The 21,785-nt window shown below is 53.2% G+C and overlaps 1 protein-coding gene and 1 long non-coding RNA gene across 3 annotated transcripts in view; one reads left to right on the top strand and one right to left on the bottom strand.

The window, feature by feature from the left end:
• LOC140680592 (uncharacterized) overlaps positions 1-21,785 on the bottom strand; it is a 402,733-nt gene that overhangs the window by 11,264 nt on the left and 369,684 nt on the right. The window lies entirely within an intron of this gene.
• LOC140680566 (olfactory receptor 14C36-like) lies at positions 9,148-10,080 on the top strand. Its single transcript, XM_072918378.1, has one exon. The coding sequence runs from the start codon at positions 9,148-9,150 to the stop codon at positions 10,078-10,080; it is 933 nt and encodes a 310-aa protein (XP_072774479.1).

Raw genomic sequence — 21,785 nt, 5'->3', positions numbered from 1 at the left:
GTGCCACCAGCTGCAGCTTCTCTTGGCTTCCCACACCGTGTGTGCAGCTCGACTCTTGCAGAAAAGTGGGATAAATATTTGAAGAACTTTATAGCTTGTTCTTTCTTTTCCTTGTGGGCTGGGCAGTTGTGCCATTGGTGAGATTTTCACTGTTATTGCTCTAGCCTAAGAAACCATGACGGGCTCCCAGGAATTGTCAGGGAATGCAGAGAAAGAATCTCCCGAGCCTGCAGCCAGAAATGGAGAGCAGTGTGATAATCGTTCCAACATCCCCATGGACATCTTGAAAGTGATGTAGAAGATGAACATGGGCTGACAGAGGGAGTTTGTTTCTGTGTTCAGTTTAGAAGCTTCCACCTCTCGAGCACTGATATAAATCAAGAGTACAATCAGTGCATGAAAAGCACCAGAACAAGCTGGTCCTCTCAGTGGATGGCTGAAAGAATCTGAAAAGGAAAAAAGCAGGGAATGATTTTGTGAACTTTCCCTGTACAATGGAACATTTTTACTAATAATTTCCAACCCATTCCCTCCGCTTTTGTCCTTCCTAACAAGGCCATTTTCATCCCAGATTCCCCATGAAGTAAGAACCCTGAGCTTGTGGAAGTGTCTGAAAGATGCCCTGTTCCTCTGCAGGGACACTCAGGCTGGAGCAGGAGCCCTCTCTGGGGAAGCCTCCTCCGAGCTGGAATTTGTGCCGTGCTGGGAGAGGAGGAGGAGGGGGAGAAGCTGGGCACTGTGTGGCAGGAGCAGGGATTTGGGCCGCAGGACATTCCGTCTGCGCCGCTGCCCCACAATGGGCGGGAACGCTGTGGGGATAACTGGGGGGCACTGGAGCGGAATATGGATGGCACTGGGGGGAACTGGGAGGGCCTGGGAATTAACTCAGGTGTATTGGGAGGGACTGGGCTGTACTGGGATGGATTGGAGGGGCACTGGGGCTGTACTGGGCTGTACTGGGGATGAACTGGGCTATGCTGGGAGGGACTGGAGGGGCACTGAGGCTGTACTGGGCTGTACTGGGGATGAACTGGGCTGTGCTGGGAGGGACTGGAGGGGCACTGAGGCTGTACTGGGCTGTACTGGGGATGAACTGGGCTGTGCTGGGAGGGACTGGAGGAGCACTGAGGCTGTACTGGGCTGTACTGGGGATGAACTGGGCTGTACTGGGAGGGACTGGAGGGGCACTGGGCTGTACTGGGCTGTACTGGGGATGAACTGGGCTGTGCTGGGAGGGATTGGAGGGGCACTGGGGCTTTACTGGGCTGTACTGGGGATGAACTGGGCTGTACTGGGAGAGATTGGAGGGGCACTGGGCTGTACTGGGCTGTACTGGGGATGAACTGGGCTGTGCTGGGAGGGACTGGAGGAGCACTGAGGCTGTACTGGTCTGTACTGGGGATGAACTGGGCTGTGCTGGGAGGGATTTTAAGGGCACTGGGGCTGAACTGGGCTGTACTGGGGATGAACTGGGCTGTGCTGAGATGGATTGGAGGGGCACTGGGGCTGTACTGGGGATGAACTGGGCTGTACTGGGAGGGACTGGAGGGGCACTGGGGCTGTACTGGGCTGTACTGGGGATGAACTGGGCTGTGCTGGGAGGGACTGGAGGGGTTGAATGGGCTGTTCCCGCCTCCACTGCCTCCCATTGGCCGTGACTCCCGCCCATCGCAGCCTCCAACCAATCAGCGTCAGGGATCGATCATGGCTTTGGGGGCGGTGCCTGGAGCCTGCGCCATCTTTTCTTTTGCCTACAACTCCCATCATGCCCCGCAGCCCAATAGAGCCCCATTGGGGCCGGGACTACAACGCCCGTCATGCCCCGCGCTCCACAGAACCGCCCCGGTACCGCCCCCATCTGTCCCACAAGTGTCCCCCAGACCCTCCGGGATCCCCAAGTGCCCCTCAGCGCCCATTCGGGACCCCCCAAAATTTTACTGGTAAAGTACAAAAAACAAGAAACTTTGGAAAAGCATTTAATACAAAACCAATCCAACACAAAGCACTTGTCATAGCAGTAACTTCATTCACTAGCCTATTTAGCCTGGAAAGCCTTAAACACTTAAGTTGTTCAGGTATCCAAAAATGTTCCATATAAAGAGCATTAGAAGGAGAGGAAAGAGAGAGGGAGACAGGAAGACAGAAGCTCCACAGAAAGACACACATGTGGCTCCCAGCTCCCAGGGTTCCAGTGTGGCTGAGACACAAACCCCAGGAGAGGCAGAGTCCATACCAGGGGCTGACCTTGTGCTCCTTGGTTTTACGCCCCTGGGCCTTCGTGGGGCTCCCCCCAGCTGGGACTTCTGATTGCTCGGGCGTTCAGAGCTGGGTTTACACTGTCCCAGCTGTGTGACTGATTGACAGCTCAGCCCAAGGTGTCTCGGGACATCGATCTCATCCAGCCTCTGACAGCGACCATGGTGACACTGGGGAACCTCATGGCGCCATGGGTCAGTTGTGACAAGGCAGGTCCAAGGACACCCTGGTGACACTGGGGAACCTCATGGAGCCATGGGTCAGTTGTGACAGTGCAGGTCCAAGGACACCCTGGTGACACCGGGGAACCTCATGGAGCCATGGGTCAGTTGTGACAGTGCAGGTCCAAGGACACCCTGGTGACACCGGGGAACCTCATGGCGCCATGGGTCAGCTGTGACAAGGCAGGTCCAAGGACACCCTGGTGACACTGGGGAACCTCATGGAGCCATGGGTCAGTTCTGACAAGGCAGGTCCAAGGACACCCTGGTGACACTGGGGAACCTCATGGTGCCATGGGTCAGCTGTGACAAGGCAGGTCCAAGGACACCCTGGTGACACCGGGGAACCTCATGGAGCCATGGGTCAGTTGTGACAGTGCAGGTCCAAGGACACCCTGGTGACACTGGGGAACCTCATGGAGCCATGGGTCAGTTGGGACACTGTGGTGACCTCGTGGAATCAGAGGAAACCATTGGGAATCTCCCATGGAACCAAGGGCCCAGGGTGACACTGTGGAGCCCAGAGTGTCATGGAGGAGCCATTGTGACACTGTGTGTCCCCATGGAACCAAGGGAACATGGGACAGGCTGATGCCTTGAGTTTTCGCTTCCATATTTTCCCGATTCTGTCCTGTATCTGTACCTCTGAACTTCATACAGAGTGTCAGCAAGTTCTCTTCACAGTGTAGTCAGACAAAACAATCCTCTTACAGCCCAAGAACCAAGGACACCACTGCAGCTTCTTGCCCAAAAAGTGAAAACAACAGCGAATTGAAGAGAGCAGACTGGGAGGGTGGGACTGCATAACCTGAAGGTGTAATTGGACAATTAACCCCAATATGGAAATGAATCAGAATATAAAAAAAGTGTGGAAACCTGTTGTCCATCCTGGGTGTACCCTCAGCCAGGCCCCTGTACTGCCCAAGGTGAATCCTTTGAAGGCCTTTTGAATAAATCCCCACTTTATTCCTGTAACACTGTCCAGCTTCTGCTCTAGGTGGCCTCTCCAGGCATCAAGGCCTGGCTGGCTGGGCCACCTGGGGGCCACCTGACAGGTCCAGCTGACCTTGGCATGTCCAGGGCTGCTGCTCATCTGCCCCTGGAGCACTGGGGCTTGGTGCTCTCCTTCCTGTGGAAAAAACTGTCCTTCTCCTCCAGGTGCCCATGGCCAACATTTGGATTCCTCCTCTTATTTTGCTTTTATGCAAAGATTGTTCCCAGATAAAATCTGCGAGGACAGACAGATCTGGCTGCCTTGGCCACCCAGGGGCCACCTCTCGTCTTCCTTTGAAACACTGGAACCCTGTGCTTTTCTTTCTTATGGGAAAAAAGCACCTTTCACATCCAGGCACCCATGGCCAATGTTGGGAATCCGCCTCCAGGATTCCCTATATCCAAGGATTTCTCCCAGGTGAAAGCTTCCAGGAGAGACAAGTCTGGCTGGCCTTGGTTTCCAAGAGCTAATTTTTATCTGCCTTTGAAACACTGGGGCTCTGTGCTTTCCTTGCTGATGAAAAGAACTCTTCTTCCTGCCCAGGTGCCCATGGCCAAAACTGAGATTCCACCTTCAAAATTCTGGATATCCAAGGATTTCCCCCAGATAAAAGGTGCCAGGAAAAAACAGGTCTGACTCTCTTGGCCTATGGTGACCACCTCTCATCTTCTTCCAAAACACCTGGGCTTCACCTGGGCTTTTCTTTCCTATGGGAAAAACCATCCATCTTGACCAGGTGGCCAAAGTTGGGAATCCTCCTCCAGAATTCCCTAGATCCAAAGATTTCTCAGTGATGAAAGCTACCAAGACAAACGGGTCTGACTGGCTCAGCCTCTCAGGAGCCACCTCTCTCCTCCTCTGCCTTTGAAACACTGTGGCTCTGGGCTTTCCTTCCTATGGAAAAGAACCATCCTTCTTACCAATGCAGGAATGGCCAAAATTTTGGTTCCACCTCCAAAGTTCCTTTATCCAAGGGTTGCTTTCAGACAAAAGCTACCAGGACAGAGAGGTCTGGCTGCCCTTGGCCTCTGATAGCCGCGTTTCATCTGCCCCTGAAACACCGGTGTTCCGTGCTTTTCTTCCTGTGTAAAAGAACTGTCCTTCACCTCCAGGCAACCAGGTCCGAAACTGGTATTCCACCTCTAAAATTCCCTATGTCCAAGGACAAAATCTGCCAGCACCATCTGATCTGGCTGGCCTTGGCCTCTGGTGGATGAGCCACAGCCCCTGGAACATTGGGGTTCGCTTGTTCCCTTCCTATGGAGACCATGGTGATACTGTGAGGACCTGGTGGTACTTTCCCTAAAAAAAATTGCAATTTGTAAAGGTATCTCTCAGAACAATACCTGGCAGCTTTGGCTGGCCTTGTCCTCTAGTGGGCACCTTTCATCTGCCCCTAAAACAGTGGCACTCTATTCCTTCATTCCTGGGGAAAATAGCTGGTCTTCATGTCCAGGAGCCACAGCAAAAATAAGAATTGGCCACCAAGCCTGTCTGGGCTCATGGAACCATCTGCAGGCCCCGGGCAGATATTGACCCTTCCAGTGCTGCCATCCTCCCTCCAGTGAGAGAAAAGGACACAGGGCAGGCACACAGAGCAGCTACATGAAGACACCGAGGTCACTGAAGAGGAAGTTGAGTCCCAGATGGGAGGGATGAGGAGATGCTTTGATCTCAGGGCTGAAATCCTCTGCTAAAGCTATGGAGAAGGATGTCATTGATACATCAGACTCTCTTTTTCCCTATAAGGCATTGAAAAATATGGGGAGATGACTTGTTCAGCAAAGGCCTCCATGCTAAAGTAAGGAAATATTGAAGTAGCTTGATGCCATGAGGTGTTTGAACAGACAAAGAGAGCAGAGTGATGAGACCCTGTGCCCTCAGGGAGAGAAGAAGATCTCTATTCCCAGAGATTAGGATGATTTCAGAAAGAGATGAAGAGAACCTTTGCTCTTAAACAGCACATCTTTAAACTAATACCACTTAAATTGACATGTCCCCTAAACACAGCTGTGGGAAAATCTGTGAAAAAATGGGAGAGATTTCACAATTGCAGATTTTTCCTAGTGGCTGCTATTCATGGAAAAGGAAAGCTATGAGATAATTGTTTTCTTGTGGAGAAGTCTCCATAACATTAACAAGAGGAGGTTCTTTCCCTAAGTGAACTGAAGAAAGACTATTCTAGAGGTGGAAAATTGACAGAAAATTTTAGATTTTGTCTCTTTACATTGTCAGATTGTATGGAGAAAGGAAGTGTTCTGAAAGTTTAGTTCTGATCCTTATTACTCTGTCTTTTAGTTACTCTTAAGAAACTTTTCTTTATACCATTTAAAAGTTTTGAGCCGACTTTGCCTTTCTTCTAATCCTATTTCAAGAGCAGGAAATGAGTAAGTATATTCTAGTGTGTGCACTGGTAATTAGACAGCACTGAACCCACCACACTTATTGATATATTGCCCAAGAAATCCCAAAATGGTGAACCAAAACCACTACAGAAACTTCCTGATGAACTGCCCCAGACCAGAGGGAAAACAAGGCAGAGCCGTGGTTTGTCAGGAGTTGCCTGAACCTAATGAGCCCCGTGGTGCATTTGGAGCTGAGCCCTGGAACCTCAGGGCCTGAGAGGAGATTGCACAAACCTTTCCAGGAGTCAATGGCAGAAGAAAACCCCAAACTGTCTCAAAGCATTAATGGGTGCCACTGAGGTCCATCCCCAACACAGGCTCCTCATGGACTCCTTGAAGGAGAGAATTGGAGACTCAAAATGGCACAAAAACCTCTCGGTGTGGAAAGGAAAATCCAAAGTACCTGAAAAAAGTTTAGTATCTCAGAGTATTAATGAGCCCCAGTGAGTGTCAGTACAAATCTCTCAAGGGACTCCTTAAGGCAGATAATTGGGGCCATGATTGCACAAACCTCTCACAGAGTCTGTATCAAAAGGGAAACACCAAATACCTTAAAAGAAATGCAGTTCTGGGAGCATGAAGGAGCCCCCAGGGCCATTCCTGACCAAGGCTCCCCAGGGACTCCTTCCAGCAGATCCTTGAGGCCACTGGGATATGGGCTAGGGGGGGATGCTGAGGGCAGGACCAGGGGGTGACAGTGCCCAGCCTGGCTGGGGCTGTGCCAGGAGGCCCCAGGGCCTCAGGACAAGGTGTCTCCTCACAGTCCTTGGTGGCACAGACCCTGCTGTGCCCCAGGGCACCAAGACTTGGCTTCTCTTTGTCCCCACCTGTCATCAGTGGCTCCAGTTCACTGCTCTGCCTGGGGCCTGGGGACACTTTCTCAGTCATGTCCCTCAGTGGGACCCATTAAAAGTCCAAGAAACTTTGGAGTTGGATTGTGACTTGGAGTTCTGGAGAGGTTTCTGCAGCTCCCTCTCAGGGCCTGATGTTCAGGGCCTGAGCACAAAGCCCCAGAGGGTCATTAAAGTCCTTGTGCTGTGTCTGTGCTGCTGAGCTGGGCCGGGCTCCTGGCACAGAGGGTGATCCTGGTAACCAAGCAGAGCTTCAAAAGCACATTTCTCTTGCTGAGCAGCTCTTCTCCCAGCCCAGCAGGGCTGGGGCACTGCCTGCAGCCAGCCCGGGCACAGCACAGAGGCACAGAGAGCTTCAATCAGTCAGGGCTGGGAAGGGCTGAGAAGTGCCTGGGGCAGAATCACTGCCAGCCCTTGGCACAGGAACCTCTGGCTGCAGGACAATGCAGCTGCAGCTCCTGGAGTGATCTCCTAAAGCTGGAACATCCCAATGCCCACAGACCCTGTGAGTGCATTCTCTGCTCATCTCCTGTGCAGAGCAGCCAGGGGTGCCCAGGGCTGTCCTGCAGAGCAGGGTCCTGCAGCCCAGGGCGCTGTGCTGGGCCAGGACTCTGCTGCCTGCCAGGGACAGCTCTCAGCCGGCCCTGGAGCTGCTCCCAGCGCTGGCCAGGAGCTGTGGGGGGAAGGAGCCGCCCTGAGCAGGGCAGGTGCTGCTGCTGAGAGGGGCTGGGTGGGGCAGGGCTGCTCCCAGCTCCAGACCAGCCTGGGCACAGCTCCGGAGGGCACTTCCCAAAGAAGGTAAGCCTGGGATTGCTGTATAGATCAGTAGATTTCCTGAGAGTGTTTTCAATTTCCTGCTTGGAGAAGGATGGGAAATTTGGGGTGATGATGAAAAGTATTTTGCCTTTTATATATTTTTCAGATATCTGTAGCTCTATAAATTACTATTATATAGTTATAAAACTAAAATACTTACTTAACTCTATTAATTAATTAACTCTATTAAACTACTATTATGTTCTTATTTTACTGTAATCCTTTACTCACTCTAGTATGTTTCCTGCCTAGCTCTTAGATTTTAGAACAATAAGCTGACTGTCTAAGTACATTCCTGAAATATTGTATAGTCTTATTATCATGAAGAGTGCCTACAAGAAGAATATTTTGGTTTTTGACAACAATGTAAGCAGTCATAAATAAAACTGGGGCAAAGAAACCCTTGGACCTACTCCAATGGGTTGAGCCAGGGGTGTGTAACTGGGGCAACTGAATCTCCTACTGGATATTCCTGTTAAATATCCTAATTAATCAACCTTATTATCTTGTTGAAATCAGGGGCTGGGTGTGCCCCATTCCTGCGGGGCCACCTGGAATCTTGCAATAAAGGTCTGGTTTTTACTTTCCTGTTCTAACACTGTTGCAAGGGTTTTTTTTTTCTCTTCTGATTATAAACAACAGGGGGATGAGATAAACAGTGCAGGAACTGTAATCCCAGAGTGACAGAACATTCTGAGTTGAAAGGGACACACAGGATCATCAAAGGAATGTTTGAACATTTACAGAGTGTCCAGAACTGTGACTTTGGGTGGTCAGTGTCTCTGCTGGGAGCCTCCCAAAGGGCCTTCAGCCACTCCTCATCCCTGGACAGCAGCAGCATCACCTCTGCAGGGCCCAGCAGGGCTCTCCTGAGCTGCCCTTGCCCAGCTGCACACAGAGCCTGCCCCAGCCAGGGCCCTGCACACAGGCAGGTTTCTGTAGGGCCGGGCCGAGGGCACACAGGGTGGGATGGGCTCTGCTGGCAGGGACAAGGCACCTCTCAGGAGGGAATGTCCAGGGCCAGGGAGTTGCTCAGGGAAGGAGAGGGGGCTGAACAGAGAAGTGCTGGGGGAACAAGCCCATCCAGCCCCTCACCTGCCCTCAGCCACAGGGAATCCTTTGCCTCTCACATCTCTCAGTGGCAAACTCTGAGTGCAGCAGGAATGCTTGGGATTTCTGACCTCAGAGAGCCAGGAATGATGTGTGGGTAGGAAAATAATTCCTTAAACCAGCTCCTGCCATTTCCCTTAGAAGTGGTAGTGCAGATGGTACCATGCCTTTCTGCAATAGGAATTATTCCCCTGACAAATCCTGAATATCCAGCCTTGTCCCTCTGCCACAGGGCCACAAACCCAGGGAAGCAGGGCAGGGATGGCTCCTCGAGAGCCCCCACGCTCAGGTCTGGCTGCTCCTGGCACACTCAGCCTGCACAACTGGAGCTCAGGCAGGGACCTGGGTGAAGGTTTTCCCAGAGCAGTAACAAGGGTGGGTGAGTCCCAGCAGGACAGGCTGCAGGGAATGGCCCAGGTTTGGCTCCAAACAGCCTCTCCTGACTTGTCACTGTCCTTTCTCCATGAACAGGTGCCCATGTGCAGCCACAGCAAATGTCCAACAGCAGCTCCATCAGCCACTTCCTCCTGCTGGCACTGGCAGACACGCGGCAGCTGCAGCTCCTGCACTTCTGCCTCTTCCTGGGCATCTCCCTGGCTGCCCTCCTGGGCAACAGCCTCACCATCAGCGCCGTAGCCTGCGGCCACCACCTGCACACGCCCATGTTCTTCTTCCTGCTCCACCTGGCCCTCAGCGACCTGGGCTCCATCTGCACCACTGTCCCCAAAGCCCTGCACAATTCCCTCTGGGATACCAGGGACATCTCCTACACAGGATGTGCTGCTCAGGTTTTTCTGGTTTTCTTCTTTCTTGGATCAGTGTATTTCCTCCTGACCATCATGTGCTACGACCGCTACGTGTCCATCTGCAAACCCCTGCACTACGGGACCCTCCTGGGCAGCAGAGCTTGTGCCCACATGGCAGCAGCTGCCTGGGCCAGTGCCTTTCTCACTGCTCTGCTGCTCACAGCCAATACATTTTCCCTGCCCCTGTGCCATGGCAATGCCCAGGGACAGTTCTTCTGTGAAATCCCACAGATCCTCAAGCTCTCCTGCTCCAAGTCCTACCTCAGGGAACTTGGGCTCATTGCTGTTAGTGCCTGTTTCGGACTTGGTTGTTTTGTGTTCATTGTTTTCTCCTATGTGCAGATCTTCAGGGCTGTGCTGAGGATCCCCTCTGAGCAGGGACGGCACAAAGCCTTTTCCACCTGCCTCCCTCACCTGGCCGTGGTCTCCCTTTTCTTAAGCACTGTCATGTTTGCTCACCTGAAGCCCCCCTCCATCACCTCCCCATCCCTGGATCTGGCCCTGTCAGTTCTGTACTCGGTGGTGCCTCCAGCCCTGAACCCCCTCATCTACAGCCTGAGGAACCAGGAGCTCAAGGCTGCAGTGTGGACACTGATGACTGGATGCTTTCAGGAACATTAAACTGCTGGCCAATTTCTGCAAATCATTGTAATAAAAGTCATCTTTGATACTTCTATTTGGTTTCTGTTTGGAGGCTCTTTTTCTTTGTTTTACTATTTTAATCTTGTCCACAATGAAATCACATGGTTTGTGCCATTTCTCTTTTTGATTCTCTCCACCTTCCCTGTGCCCACAGACTGTGTCAAGGAGGGGCTGTGCTCTTGGTGCCTTTAAAGGAACTAAAGGAACTCCCAGTGAAGTTTTCTGCAGAGATGGCCTTTTGTTGCCTTCTCTGGAGCTGCAGCAACAATGTCTGTGTGCAGAGCTGGGGCAAATCAGGGCTGGCACAGCAGCTGTGCCCAGGAGCAGCAGCACTTGGTGCTGCCAGTGCTGCTCCCGTGGCCCTGCCCCGCTGCCCTGGTGGCCCTGGTGCTGCTGCAGGGCCTGAGTGCTCTCGGGGCTGGGCACAGTCCTGGGGGTGGCAGTGCCGGGGCTGCAGCAGGGACACCAGTTAATAGAAATAATTTGTAATATATACAATTGTTGATAGTTCTTTTGGGTTTGATTATGGGTTTTTTTTCATTTTCCCCCTGTGTTTTATATTTTAAATCTTGTCAACAAAATAAAGCCATTGTTTGTGTAGTTTTTCATTTTATTTACCTCCACCTTCCCTGTGCCCACAGACTGTGTCAAGGAGGGGCTGTGATCTCAGTGGCTTTAAAGGAACTCAAGGATCTCCCAGCAGAGTTTTCTGCAGAGATGCCCTTTTGTTGCCTTCCCTGGAGCTGCAGCAGCAATGCCTGTGTGCAGAGCTGGGGCAGATCAGTGCTGGCACAGCAGCTCTGCTCCTGCTGGCCACACCATTCCTGATCCAGGCCAGGAGCCATTGGCCTTCTTGGCCACCTGGGCACACGGCTGGCTCATGTCCAGCCTGCTGTCCATCAGTCCCTGCAGGTCCCTTTCTGCCTGGCTGCTGTCCAGCCCCTCTGTCCCCAGCCTGTGGTGCTGCAGGGGTTGTTGTGGCCAAAGTGCAGGACCCGGCACTTGGACTTGTTAAACCTCACCTTGTTGGGTTTGGTCCCTGGATCCAGCCTGTCCAGGGCCCTGTGCAGAGCCCTCCTACCCTCCAGCAGATCAACAGTCACATCCAGCTTGGTGTCATCTGCAAAGATGTCCTTGGTTCCATGTGTCCCTTCAGTGTCACAAAGTCCCTTTGGTTGCACCAGGCCCTGCACTGTCACACTGGTCTCCTTGGTTCCATGGGGCCCCAAAATGTGACAATGGACTCCTTTGTTCCATGGGGCTTCACAGTGTCACAATGTTCTCGTTGGTGCCGCAGTTTCACAGTGGCCCCTCGGTTCCATGGGGCCCCAGGGTGTCACAAAGGCCCCATGGTCACATGAGGTCCCACACTGTCACAATGCTCTCTGTGGTTCCATGAGGCCCCGCAGTGTCAGAATGTCCCCTTGGTTCCCCTGGGCCCTGGACTCTCCCAATGCTCTCCTTGGTTTCGCAGTGTCACAGTGGTGAAACCCCTCGGTTACACGAGGCCCCGCAGTGTCACCATGGCCTCTGTGGTTCCACCAGGACCCAGTGTCACGGGGACTCCCTGGTTCCATTGGGCCCCAGAGCACCACAATGGAGCCCTGGTTCTATGGGGCTGCACAGTGTCACCATGGTCCTCTTAGTTCCACCAGGCCCTGCAGGGTCACAATGGCCCCAGAGTGTCCCAATCATCACAGAATGACAGAATCAAATAGGCTGGAAAAGACCTTTGGGACAATCAAGTTCAACTGATGCCCTAATACCGCCTTGTCACCCAGACCATGCCACTGAGTGCCACTGGAGAGGGACAGTGACTCTGCCACCTCCCCCTGGCCTGCCCATTCCAATGCCCACTCACCCTTTCTGTGAAGAACTTCTTCCTCTTGTCCAGCCTAAACCTCCCCTGGTGCAGCTGAAGGCTGTGTCTTCTTGTCCTGCCCTCCAGCAGATCCACACTCACACCCAGCTTGGTGTCACCTGCAAATTTGGGGATGGTGGGCTCGATCCCCTCCCCCAGATCATCGGTGAAGATGTTAAACAGGACTGGGCCCAACACAGATCCCTGGGGACAGCACCAGGGACTGGACACCAGCTGGGTGCAGCACCATCCCCACCCCTCTCTGGGCCCAGCCTCCAGCCAGCTCTTCCATCTCCCAGCCAGGAGGGAACCTGCCCAAGCCGTGGGCTGCAGCTTTTCCAGGGAATGCTGTCACAGACAGTGTCCAAGGCTTTGCTGAAGTCCAGATGGACACATCCACAGCCTTTCCCACATCCACAGGTGGGTCACCTGGTTATAAAAGGAGATCAGGGTGCTCAGGCAGGACCTGCCCCTCCTAAATCCACGCTGGCTGGCTCTGACCCCTCGGCCATCCTGTGGGTGCCCTGGGGTGGCACTCAAGGTGATCTGTTCCATAACCTTGCCGGGCACCGAGGTCAGGCTGACAGGCCTGGAGTTCCCCAGATCCTCCTTCCAGCCCTTCCTGGGGATGGGCTCACACTGGCACCTCCAGTGCTCTGGGACCTCCCTGGTGAGCCAGGACTGATGGTAAATGATGGGGAGCAGCTTGGGGAGCTCATCCACCAGCTCCCTCATGCCCCTAGGATGGATCCCATCCCATCCCATATGCCTGTGAGCATCTGAGTGGCTCAGCAGGTCACCAGCTGCTTCCTCCTGGATTACAGGGGCCATTCTGCTCCCTGTGCCCATCTACCAGGTCAGAAGAAGTTTTGGCCTGAGCACGACCTTTCCTAATATTGAAAATTGATACAAACAAGGTGTTAAGTAGTATGGCTTTTTCCTTATCTTTATTTACTATATTCTCCACTGCATCCAATAAAGAGTAGAGGTTCTCCTTACCCCACGTTTTGCTATTAATTTATTTATAGAAATATTTTCTGTTATTTTTCACAGAAGTGGCCAGGTTAAGCATTAATTGCATTTTCACCTCTCAACTTCTCTTTCTGAATGACCTAACAACATCTATAAAGACTTCCTGAGTTGCCTGTCCTTTTTTCCCTTGAGTTCCCACAAAAGCTCTATGGTTGACCAGGCCAGTCATTTTCCTCACCACCTCATCTTTTGCCACACTGGGACAGGCTGCTACTTCCCCTGTAGGATTACTTTCTTGAAATGTGTCCATCCTCCGTGGACCTCTTTGTTTTTAAGGGCTGTTTCCCTTTAAAAAATCAGTACCTGATTCGGTACTCCCCCAAATCTGCATCCTAAATAGGCCACAGGCTGCCCTTCCTAATTCCAGTGTGGAAGTTTTGTTGCTGCCCCTCCTTCTTTCACAGGTCATTGAAAACTTGATTATTTCATGGTCCCTGTGCCCCAGGCAGCCTCTGACACCCACATCTGCCACCAGCCCTTCTCTGTTTGTGAGCAGCAGGAGACAGAGCTTTCCTTGGGAGTGCAGTGTTACCAAAAATTCGGTAAAACAGAAAACTCCTTAACACCAGTGCAGCATTAAGAAGCTGCATTCTTTATTCAGCTGGATGCACAGGGGACAGCTCCTCCCAAAGCCGAGCATGCTGAGTACAGGAAAGTTTCTGTTCATGTTCTGTATTTTGCACATGTATTCATTGATTGTGCTGGACTAAACACACATCTGATAATCATTTCCCCGAAGTCATTAACATATTTCCCCTCGCCTTTACCCATGTGTTCTTCTGTCCTGGGGGTCTCTCTGGTGGTCCCTGGTGGTCATGGACCCCAATGTTCCCATGGGCCTGGCTGAGCTGGCAGGACACTGAGGCTGGTGAACTTCCAGTTCCCCTTCTCCCACAATGGGCATTGTGTGGTTTCCATGGGCCTGGGGTTTTGGAGAGCAAGCTCCAGGCGTCAGCTCACCTGGTGGAGACAATTTATCACCTGGTGACATGAGGTCACAGAGTGGGCTGTGACATCACAGAGTGGGTTATGTGAGGTCATCGAGCAGCTACGGCATCAAAGACTGTCTCTGTGACATTACAGAGTTGGCTGTGACATCACAGAGTTGGCTGTGACATCAGAAACCAGCTGTGTGACATTACAGAATGGGCTGAGACATCAGAGAGGGGCTGTGTGACATCCCAGGAGGGCTCTGTGAGGTCACTGCCTTGGTCACTCCGCCCCAGCTCCCCCTCACAGTTTCTCCCAACAAGTCCAATGCTGTTCATGCCCAGCAGGGTCCCTGTCCCCTGGTATCCCCCTGGTCCCCCTGGAGCCACAGCCTCCACCAAAGGGTGTTCCACAGGATCCACCCCAGAGCCTGACATGGGGACAAGGGGCCAGGGCTGTGTGACCAGGACATCAAGGACATGGATTATCCAGGTCCCTGTGGCCTGGGTTGGGTTCCCCAGGGCAGGAAAGATGTCTGGCAGCTGGAGCAGGGTTAGGGAAGGACCTCCAAGGTGGGGCTGGAGCCCTTGGGCTGTGAGCCGAGGCTGAGGGAGCTGGGCTTGTCCAGCCCGGAGCAGGGAAGGCTGAGGGGCTCCTCATCCCAGCCTGGCAGTGCCAGTGATGAGGGGATGGAGAACACAGAGCCAGGCTCTTCACCAGGGGGGCCTGGTGGGAGACAAAAGCCAATGGGTGGAAGGGGAAAGAGGGGAGATCAGCCAGGCCAGGAGGAGATTAAATGAGCCAGGCTGGTTTTAGCATTTCCTCAACTCCAAAAGCAGCCTGACCTCCCTTCTCCATCCACCACTGACAGCTTTGCAAATCGAGAATTGTTTGAGCTGTTTTTCCCCCACTCCAGGATGAGCATCCTCATACAGAAACTTAATTTGGTTTATATCTATCAAACAGAACCACGTTTGTCTAAAATCAGTTTTAGTATGGAAATCACCTGTGAATGCTGGACTCATCAGACATTGCTAGGATGTTGCACATAGCTCAAGGATGAGTGCAATTGTTATTAAATTGTGTCCTGTTCAACTGTGGTCTGTTGGCCATGAAGAGAAACTTTCTGTGCCTCTGAGTCTCACCAGTTCCTGATCCCCAAAGGACACAAACCTGATGAGTTGTGGTTCCCACTCCAGTGGTGGCACTTGAAGCTCCCTCCATCCCCAGAGCAGAGCTCCCTTGTCCCAGAAAGTCCCTGGCAATGCAGGGATGAAGGAAACAGGACAGGCTGGGGGATCAGGGGCAGGGCACAGCCAGGGATTTGGGGTGGCTGTGAGCCCAGGGCAGGACCCGGCCCTTGGCCTTGGTGAACCTCATCCCATTGTCCTGGGCCCATGGCTCCAGCCTGTCCAGATCCCTCTGCAGAGCTTCCTGCCCTCCAGCACAGCCACACTCCCACCCAGCCTGGGCTCACCTGGAACTGCCTGAGGGTGCCCTCCATGGCCTTGTCCAGATCAGCAATAAAGAGATTTCACTGACCTGGCCCCAGTGCTGAGCCCTGGGGACACCCCTGGATGTGACTCCATTCCTCAGCTGCTCCATTCCCAGAGCAGCCAGGCCTGAGCAGAGCTGTGGGGCCAGAGCCGGCTGGGCTGTGCTGGGGAGAGGCCCTTGGTGCTGCCCAGAGCTCAGGGCAGCTGGCAGAGCTTGCAGGGAGCTGGGCTGGGCTGGGAGAGCCTGGCACAGAAACCATCAGTGTCCATCTCAGCCTGGCTGAGCGGGCAGGGCCAGGAAGATCATCCAAGGTCCACAAGTTCTCTGTGTGAGAGCTGAGCTGGTGACCCCCTGAGCCCTCCCAAGTGCTGGGGCTGCACCTCCAGCTCCAGAGATGTGACAGATGGGAGCAGAGACAAATCATTCCTGCTGGACTCTTTCTTGGGTTTGCTTATACAGGTGACCTGGATCCATATGTAGACGAGGTGTTTTGTGTCAGATAACACTATGGGAGTGATAAGAATAATATTTTTTAACTAAAAATTATATTTCATGCATAATGCACAATGAGAAAAAAAATACACGTAGGATCAAATGAGCATCTGAATTTTTCAGAGGATGAGAGACTCATTTATGTTCCAGCTGCCAAACCCGCTCAAATACTTTCCTCAGGGCTTCCTTGAGATGAGAGGTGACCACCAGAGGCCAAGGCCAGCCAGAGCTGTCTGTCCTGGCAGATTTTGGGTGGGATTACCCTTGCATATAGGGAATTTTTCAGGGGGAGTATAAATTTTGGCTGTGGACACCTGGAAACATGGATGGTTCTTTTCCATAAGAAGGAAAGCACAGAGCCCCAGTTCTCCAGGGGCTGATGAGAGGCAGCCCTCCACGTTCCAAGATCAGCTGGACCTGTCAGGTGGTCCCTGGGAGGCCAAGCCAGCCAGACCTGTTCCATGTTCCCTTGGTTTCATGGCACTCTGCCGTGTCCCAATGTTCTGCTTGCTTCTGAAGTGTGGCCCCTTCCTTCCATGAGGCCCCGCAGGGTGACAATGGCCCTTTGGTTCCACAAGGCCCCACAGTGTCACAATGGTCTCCACAGAAAGGAAACCACAGAGCCCCTGTGTTTCAGGGTCTGATGAATTCTGCAGTCACCAGAGGCCAAGGCCAGACAGACCTGTCTGTCCTGGCAGGTTTGTCTGTGACCAACCCTTGGATATTTGGATTGTGGATGTTGAATCCCAATTTCAGCCATTTGTGCCTGGAGGAGGAGGCCAGTTCTTTTCCATAGGAAGGGAAGCATGGATCCCCTGTGTTTGGAGGGCAGGTGAGAGCCCCCCCTAAGGAGGCCAAGGCCAGCCAGACCTGTCTGTCATGGCAGCTTTTGTGTAGGAGCAATCTTTGACTATAGGACTTCTGGGGGTGGAATCCCAATTTCGGCCATGGACACCTGGCTGAAAGAAGGAGATGGATGAAGGATGAAGAAGAAAGACGATTGTTTTTCATAGGAAGGAAAGGGCAGAGTCCCAGTGTTGCAGGGCAGAACAGGGAGACCACCAGAGGCCAAGGCCAGCCAGAGCAGTCTGTCCTGGCAGCTTTTGTCTGGGAGAAACCCTTGCATATAGGGAATTTTGGAGGAAAAGTACCAATTTTGCCCATGGTTGCCTGTGCAGGAGGGATGCTTCTTTTCCACAGGAAGGAAAGCACAGAGCCTCAGTGTTTGAAGGCAGGTGAGAGCCAGCTCTCAGGAAGACAAGGTCAAATAGACTTGTTGGTAATGGCAGCTTTTGTTTAGGAGCAATCCCTGGATATTGGGAATTTTGGAGGGGGAATCCCATTTTGGCCATGGATGCTTCAATGAGAAGGGCAGCTTTTTTCCATTGGAAGGAAAGCTCAGAGCCCCAGGGCTCTGTTTCAGGGGTACATGAGAAGAAACCCTCAACCTGCCAAGGGCAGTTGGACCAGTCAGGCCAAGCCAACCAGACCTGTTACCTGTTCCCTTGGATTCATGGGGCCCTGCAGTGTCACACCGGCCCCTTGTTTGCATGGGGCTCTGCAGTGTCACACTGGTGGTGTCATATTGGATCCTTGGTTCCATGAGGCCCAGATGTGCCATGCTGGCCTCTTGTTTCCATGGGGCTCCATAGTGTCACAATGGTCCCTTGCTTCCATGAGGCCTTGCAGGGTCACAGGGGTCTCCTTGGTGCCACAGGATCCATGGTGCCCTTGGTTCCATGGGCACTCACAGTATCAGAAGGGTCTCCTTATTTCCATGGGGCCCTGCAGATCCCCTTGATTCAATGAGGCCTCAAAGTGTCAGAATGGCCTCCAGTATTCCAATAGGCCCCACAATGTCACAATGGACCTTTGGTTCCGTGGGGTCCCACACTGTTCCATGAATCCTTAGTTCCATGGGGCCCTGTAGCTCCTTGGTTCCATGGTGCCACACAGTGTGACAACTGCCCTTGGCCTGCCAACACTCCATAGTGTCACAATGGCCCCTCGGTTCAATGAGGCCTTGTGGTGTCACAATGGTTCAGTGAGGCCTTTAGTGTCACATGAGTGTCCATGATTCCGTAAGTGTTGGAACCCTGGATGCTGAGAATTTTAAACTTGCTGTGCTGAAAGGCACAGACTTGCAAGAGAACACTGCGTTTGACCTGAGGCTGTGGAGAAGATTTCCAAAATTGATTAATAGCACTGGGGATACAGGTGCGTAGTTGGTTAGAGATGTATACTACCACCGGGTGGAAAACTTAGAGTTTGGGGTTTTAGAATATAGTAATAAATATGAAGCATATGGAGGTTTTAGGGTGGAGACAGGTTCTTCTTATTTACCTTCTTCTTACCTCCTTCTTCATGGGTTTGGGTGATATTTTGTGATTGGACAGAAAATTCTGCATTGCAGGCTTCAGGGGATCAGTTATTGGGTTAAAAGGGAAAATAATGTTGTAAGGACGCAGGAGCCTCCAGGACGGTTTGGATGGATTCAAACGAGAGATCTCTGTTGGTTGCTCTTAGAATATAAGGTTTATTAGGGATGGTGAAAGGTCCTGCCTGGAGCTGCCAGACGAAGCACGTGGCAGGGCCTGAGGTGATGGGGGAGGGGAGAGACAAAGGGAAGAGAGGGTGCTCTAGGAGAGCAGGGATTCCAAGAGGGGGAAGATCTAAGAGAGGGGAAGTCCCAAGAGAGCGTCTGGCCTGCCAGAAATGCCTCCGCTGTGCTCTCCAAGATGCACAGGGAGAGCCAGTGAGCAGGACATTTGCGAGGCAATCCTTCCAAGCCTTTTCTGAGGTCAGGCACACACCAAGATCAGCCAAGACTCTCCACCACACTGCCTGGCCCACCCAGCCCAGTCTGTGCTGGCCCTGGGCCACAGCAGCTCCCAGCAAGCAGGAGGCAAATGCATCTTGCCAAGAGCTGAAACACAGCAGAGAGGGAAGATGTGAAACGTGAGTGTGTAAAGGCCTTTTAATTCACAGCTCCCACAGAGAGCTCTGGGGCTCACAGATGGACAGAGATGGTTCTGCTCACCCCTCTGTCCAAAGGGGGGGTAACACACGCTGCTGCAGGTGCTTGGGTTGGTCCCTGCAGGTCCAGGTGGATGCCAAACCTGCTCTTCACAGCCTTCTCCCTTCCCCTGTCCCTCTGCCAAGTGCAGCGGGCCTCAAGGACTGAAAGGAGCACAGAGAGCCAAAGGGGGACACTTGCACCTGCCTCACTGGGAGCTCCCTGGGAAGCACTTTCCTTGAGAAGCAAGCCCCTGTCCTCCAAATGCATTACCCCAAATGTGCGGCTTTTCTGCTCAACACCAACACACCCTTAGGAAACGCTGGCAAGGCTGAAGGACTTCACGTCCTTTCAGGACAGGCACTCCAGCTCCAGCTGCTATTCCCCCAAGTGCCTTTCCAGGTGGAGGCTCAGACGTGCAGTCCCAGGCCCTCTACAAACACAAGCTGCTCACTGCCTCTTCACCTGCCTCAACTCCTGCCTGCGCCCACGGCACCAAGACCAGGCTGTTCCCAGCCAGAGCCCAGAGCCCTGCTCCCGCAGGACGCTCTTGCCAGCACCTTCCAGGCCTCTCCGCTGTGCACACAGCGCTTTTCATGCCCGCTCCCAACAGGCTCTGGAAGGCAGAGCACAGCCTGGCTGCCTCTGCCACCAGCACAGCCCAAACACAGGCGGAGGAAGAAGCAGCAGGGGCTGTTTTGCGGCCATGCCCAAGAGAGACTGGAAGGGTGCCCTCCCTCTGCTCTCACTTGCTTGGCTTTCTGACTGGCTCTGAGCCTGGGGCTGCAATTCCTCACTTGTGGGGACCAGAACCACAGCCGGGATCCCGGCACTGCCTGACAGCGCTCCGGGCACTGGCAGGGTCGCGCGTCCCAGTCTTGGGCACCGCGCTGCTGCTTCCTTTGCCCTCAGGCACACCCAAAGCTCCCTGCTAAGCCCGGATGGTCGCTGGTTCTGCCCTCTCCCTGATCCTGTGCAGGGATGGAGCACTGCTGAGCTTTCAGGAAGCTATTCCTGAAAACTTCCAGCATTCCAAGCTCCTTTGCCCTCCGTGGAAGCTTGCCATGGAATCCCTCACAGCTGCCTTCAGAGCATACTCAGCTTGGCTCTTCCAAATTCCAGGGGCTCCAGGCTGCACAGCAAGATCTGCAAGTCCACAGGGTTGTGGAACTGCACCTTCAGCACAGGCACCTTTTCAGCCTGATCTGCCCTCGTTCTGTGTGTGTGTGCACAGAACACGGCGTGGAAGAGAACAGCAGCAGGGGCCTGTGTGTCCCAGGGCCCGGGATTTGTGCCGCTTCAGCTCCACAGAGATGCAGGTAAGGGGTAGAAACCAAACTGTTTATTAATGGAAGGGAAAGGGAAGGGATGAGATGGGGGCCAAAAAAGGGAATGGGCAGCGTTTGAGGGCTGGAGGGAAGGAGCTGTCAACAGGGAGGGGGAAGGCAGCAGCTATGGGAGCTTGCAGCAGGCACAGCTGTGGCCAGCATCAGGTGTGCCTGGAGCTCCAGTGACATTGAGTCCTGCTGCTCTCTTCACTGTCTCCTGGTACTCTGCTTGGGACCCTGGTTCTCTGAATCCAGCAGATGACCTTAGTTCTGCATCTTTGTCCAAAAATTGCCTGAGTTTCCCGGTTAGTGGAGGATGGGCTGTCATCTTCGCTCATGGCTTGAAGGGCTGGAAGACAGATAAACAACCACAGTGAGAGACCAGGGAATGTGAGACACCACAGAGTTCTGTGTAACATCACAGGGGCTATGTGACATCACAGGTCCTGTGTGAAATCACAGAGACATAAATGTGAAATCACAGATCCTTTGTGACATCACAGAGAGCTGTGTGACATCACAGAGAGCTGTGTGATGTCACAGAGATCTCAGTGTGACATCACAGAGAGGTGTGTGACATCACAGAGATGTCAGTGTGACATCACAGAGAGCTCTGTGACGTCACAAAAAGCTGTGTGACCTCACTGGGTCAGTGTGACATCACAATGATGTCCGAGTGACATCACAGAGATGTCTGTGTGATGTCACAGAGAGCTGTGTGACATCACAGATATGTCTGTGTGACGTCACAAAAAGCTGTGTGACCTCACTGGGACAGTGTGACATCACAGGAGATTGTGTGACATCACAGAGAGGTGTGTGACATCACGGAGATGTCAGTGTGACGTCACAGAGCGCTGTGTGACATCACAGAGATAACAGTGTGACATCACTAAGAACTGTGTGACATCACAGAGATAACAGTGTGACATCACAGAGATGTCCGTGTGACATCACAGAGGGCTGTATGATCTTGCACCTTCTGGAAGATGGAGTATCGCCCACTCTGTATTGCCCGGAGCACATGCAATGTTTGAAGTGCCAGCTCTGACATGGCACTACCGACATCCTCTGTCAGGCATTCAAGGGCTGCAAGAGAGAGGAACAGAGCCACGGTCAGATCCCGACTCTGCGGGGAGCCGAGGGGAGCCGAGGGGAGCCCCTTCTGCCAGAGCCATCCCAGCCGGCTCTTGCTATGGTCGGGAGGGATCAGGGACCAAGGGGATCAGCCTGAAGCTGCTGGCCACGCATCCCCCACGTGTCCCTGAAATCTCTGTGTGCTCTACCTAGGAGAGCAGAGCTCTCCGCAGCTGGGGCAGGGCTTGCAGCTCGCCCCGGCAGCCCCCGCTGGCAGCCCGCTGCCCTGTCTCACCATTGCAGATCAGCTGGAGCTTTTCCTGCTGTCCCCTCAAGCTCCTCCCGGCCATCCCTGGGAACACAGAGCCTGTCAGGCCCAGCGGCACAGCTCCCTGCCAGCGGCGCTGCCAGCCCTGTGCCCACACGCCCTCCTGGCCCGGCTCGTGGCTCA

This window comes from Taeniopygia guttata, chromosome 25 (genome assembly GCF_048771995.1).
Source record: "Taeniopygia guttata chromosome 25, bTaeGut7.mat, whole genome shotgun sequence".
In the NCBI taxonomy this organism is placed as follows: Eukaryota; Metazoa; Chordata; class Aves; order Passeriformes; family Estrildidae; genus Taeniopygia; species Taeniopygia guttata.
The sequence above is the reverse complement of the archived record's forward strand: the minus strand, read 5'-3'. Positions and strand labels throughout refer to the sequence as shown.

Bases quoted from the DNA above. Each gene is read 5' to 3' on its own strand.
- LOC140680566 (XM_072918378.1), top strand. From the start codon at position 9,148: ATGTCCAACAGCAGCTCCATCAGCCACTTCCTCCTGCTGGCACTGGCA.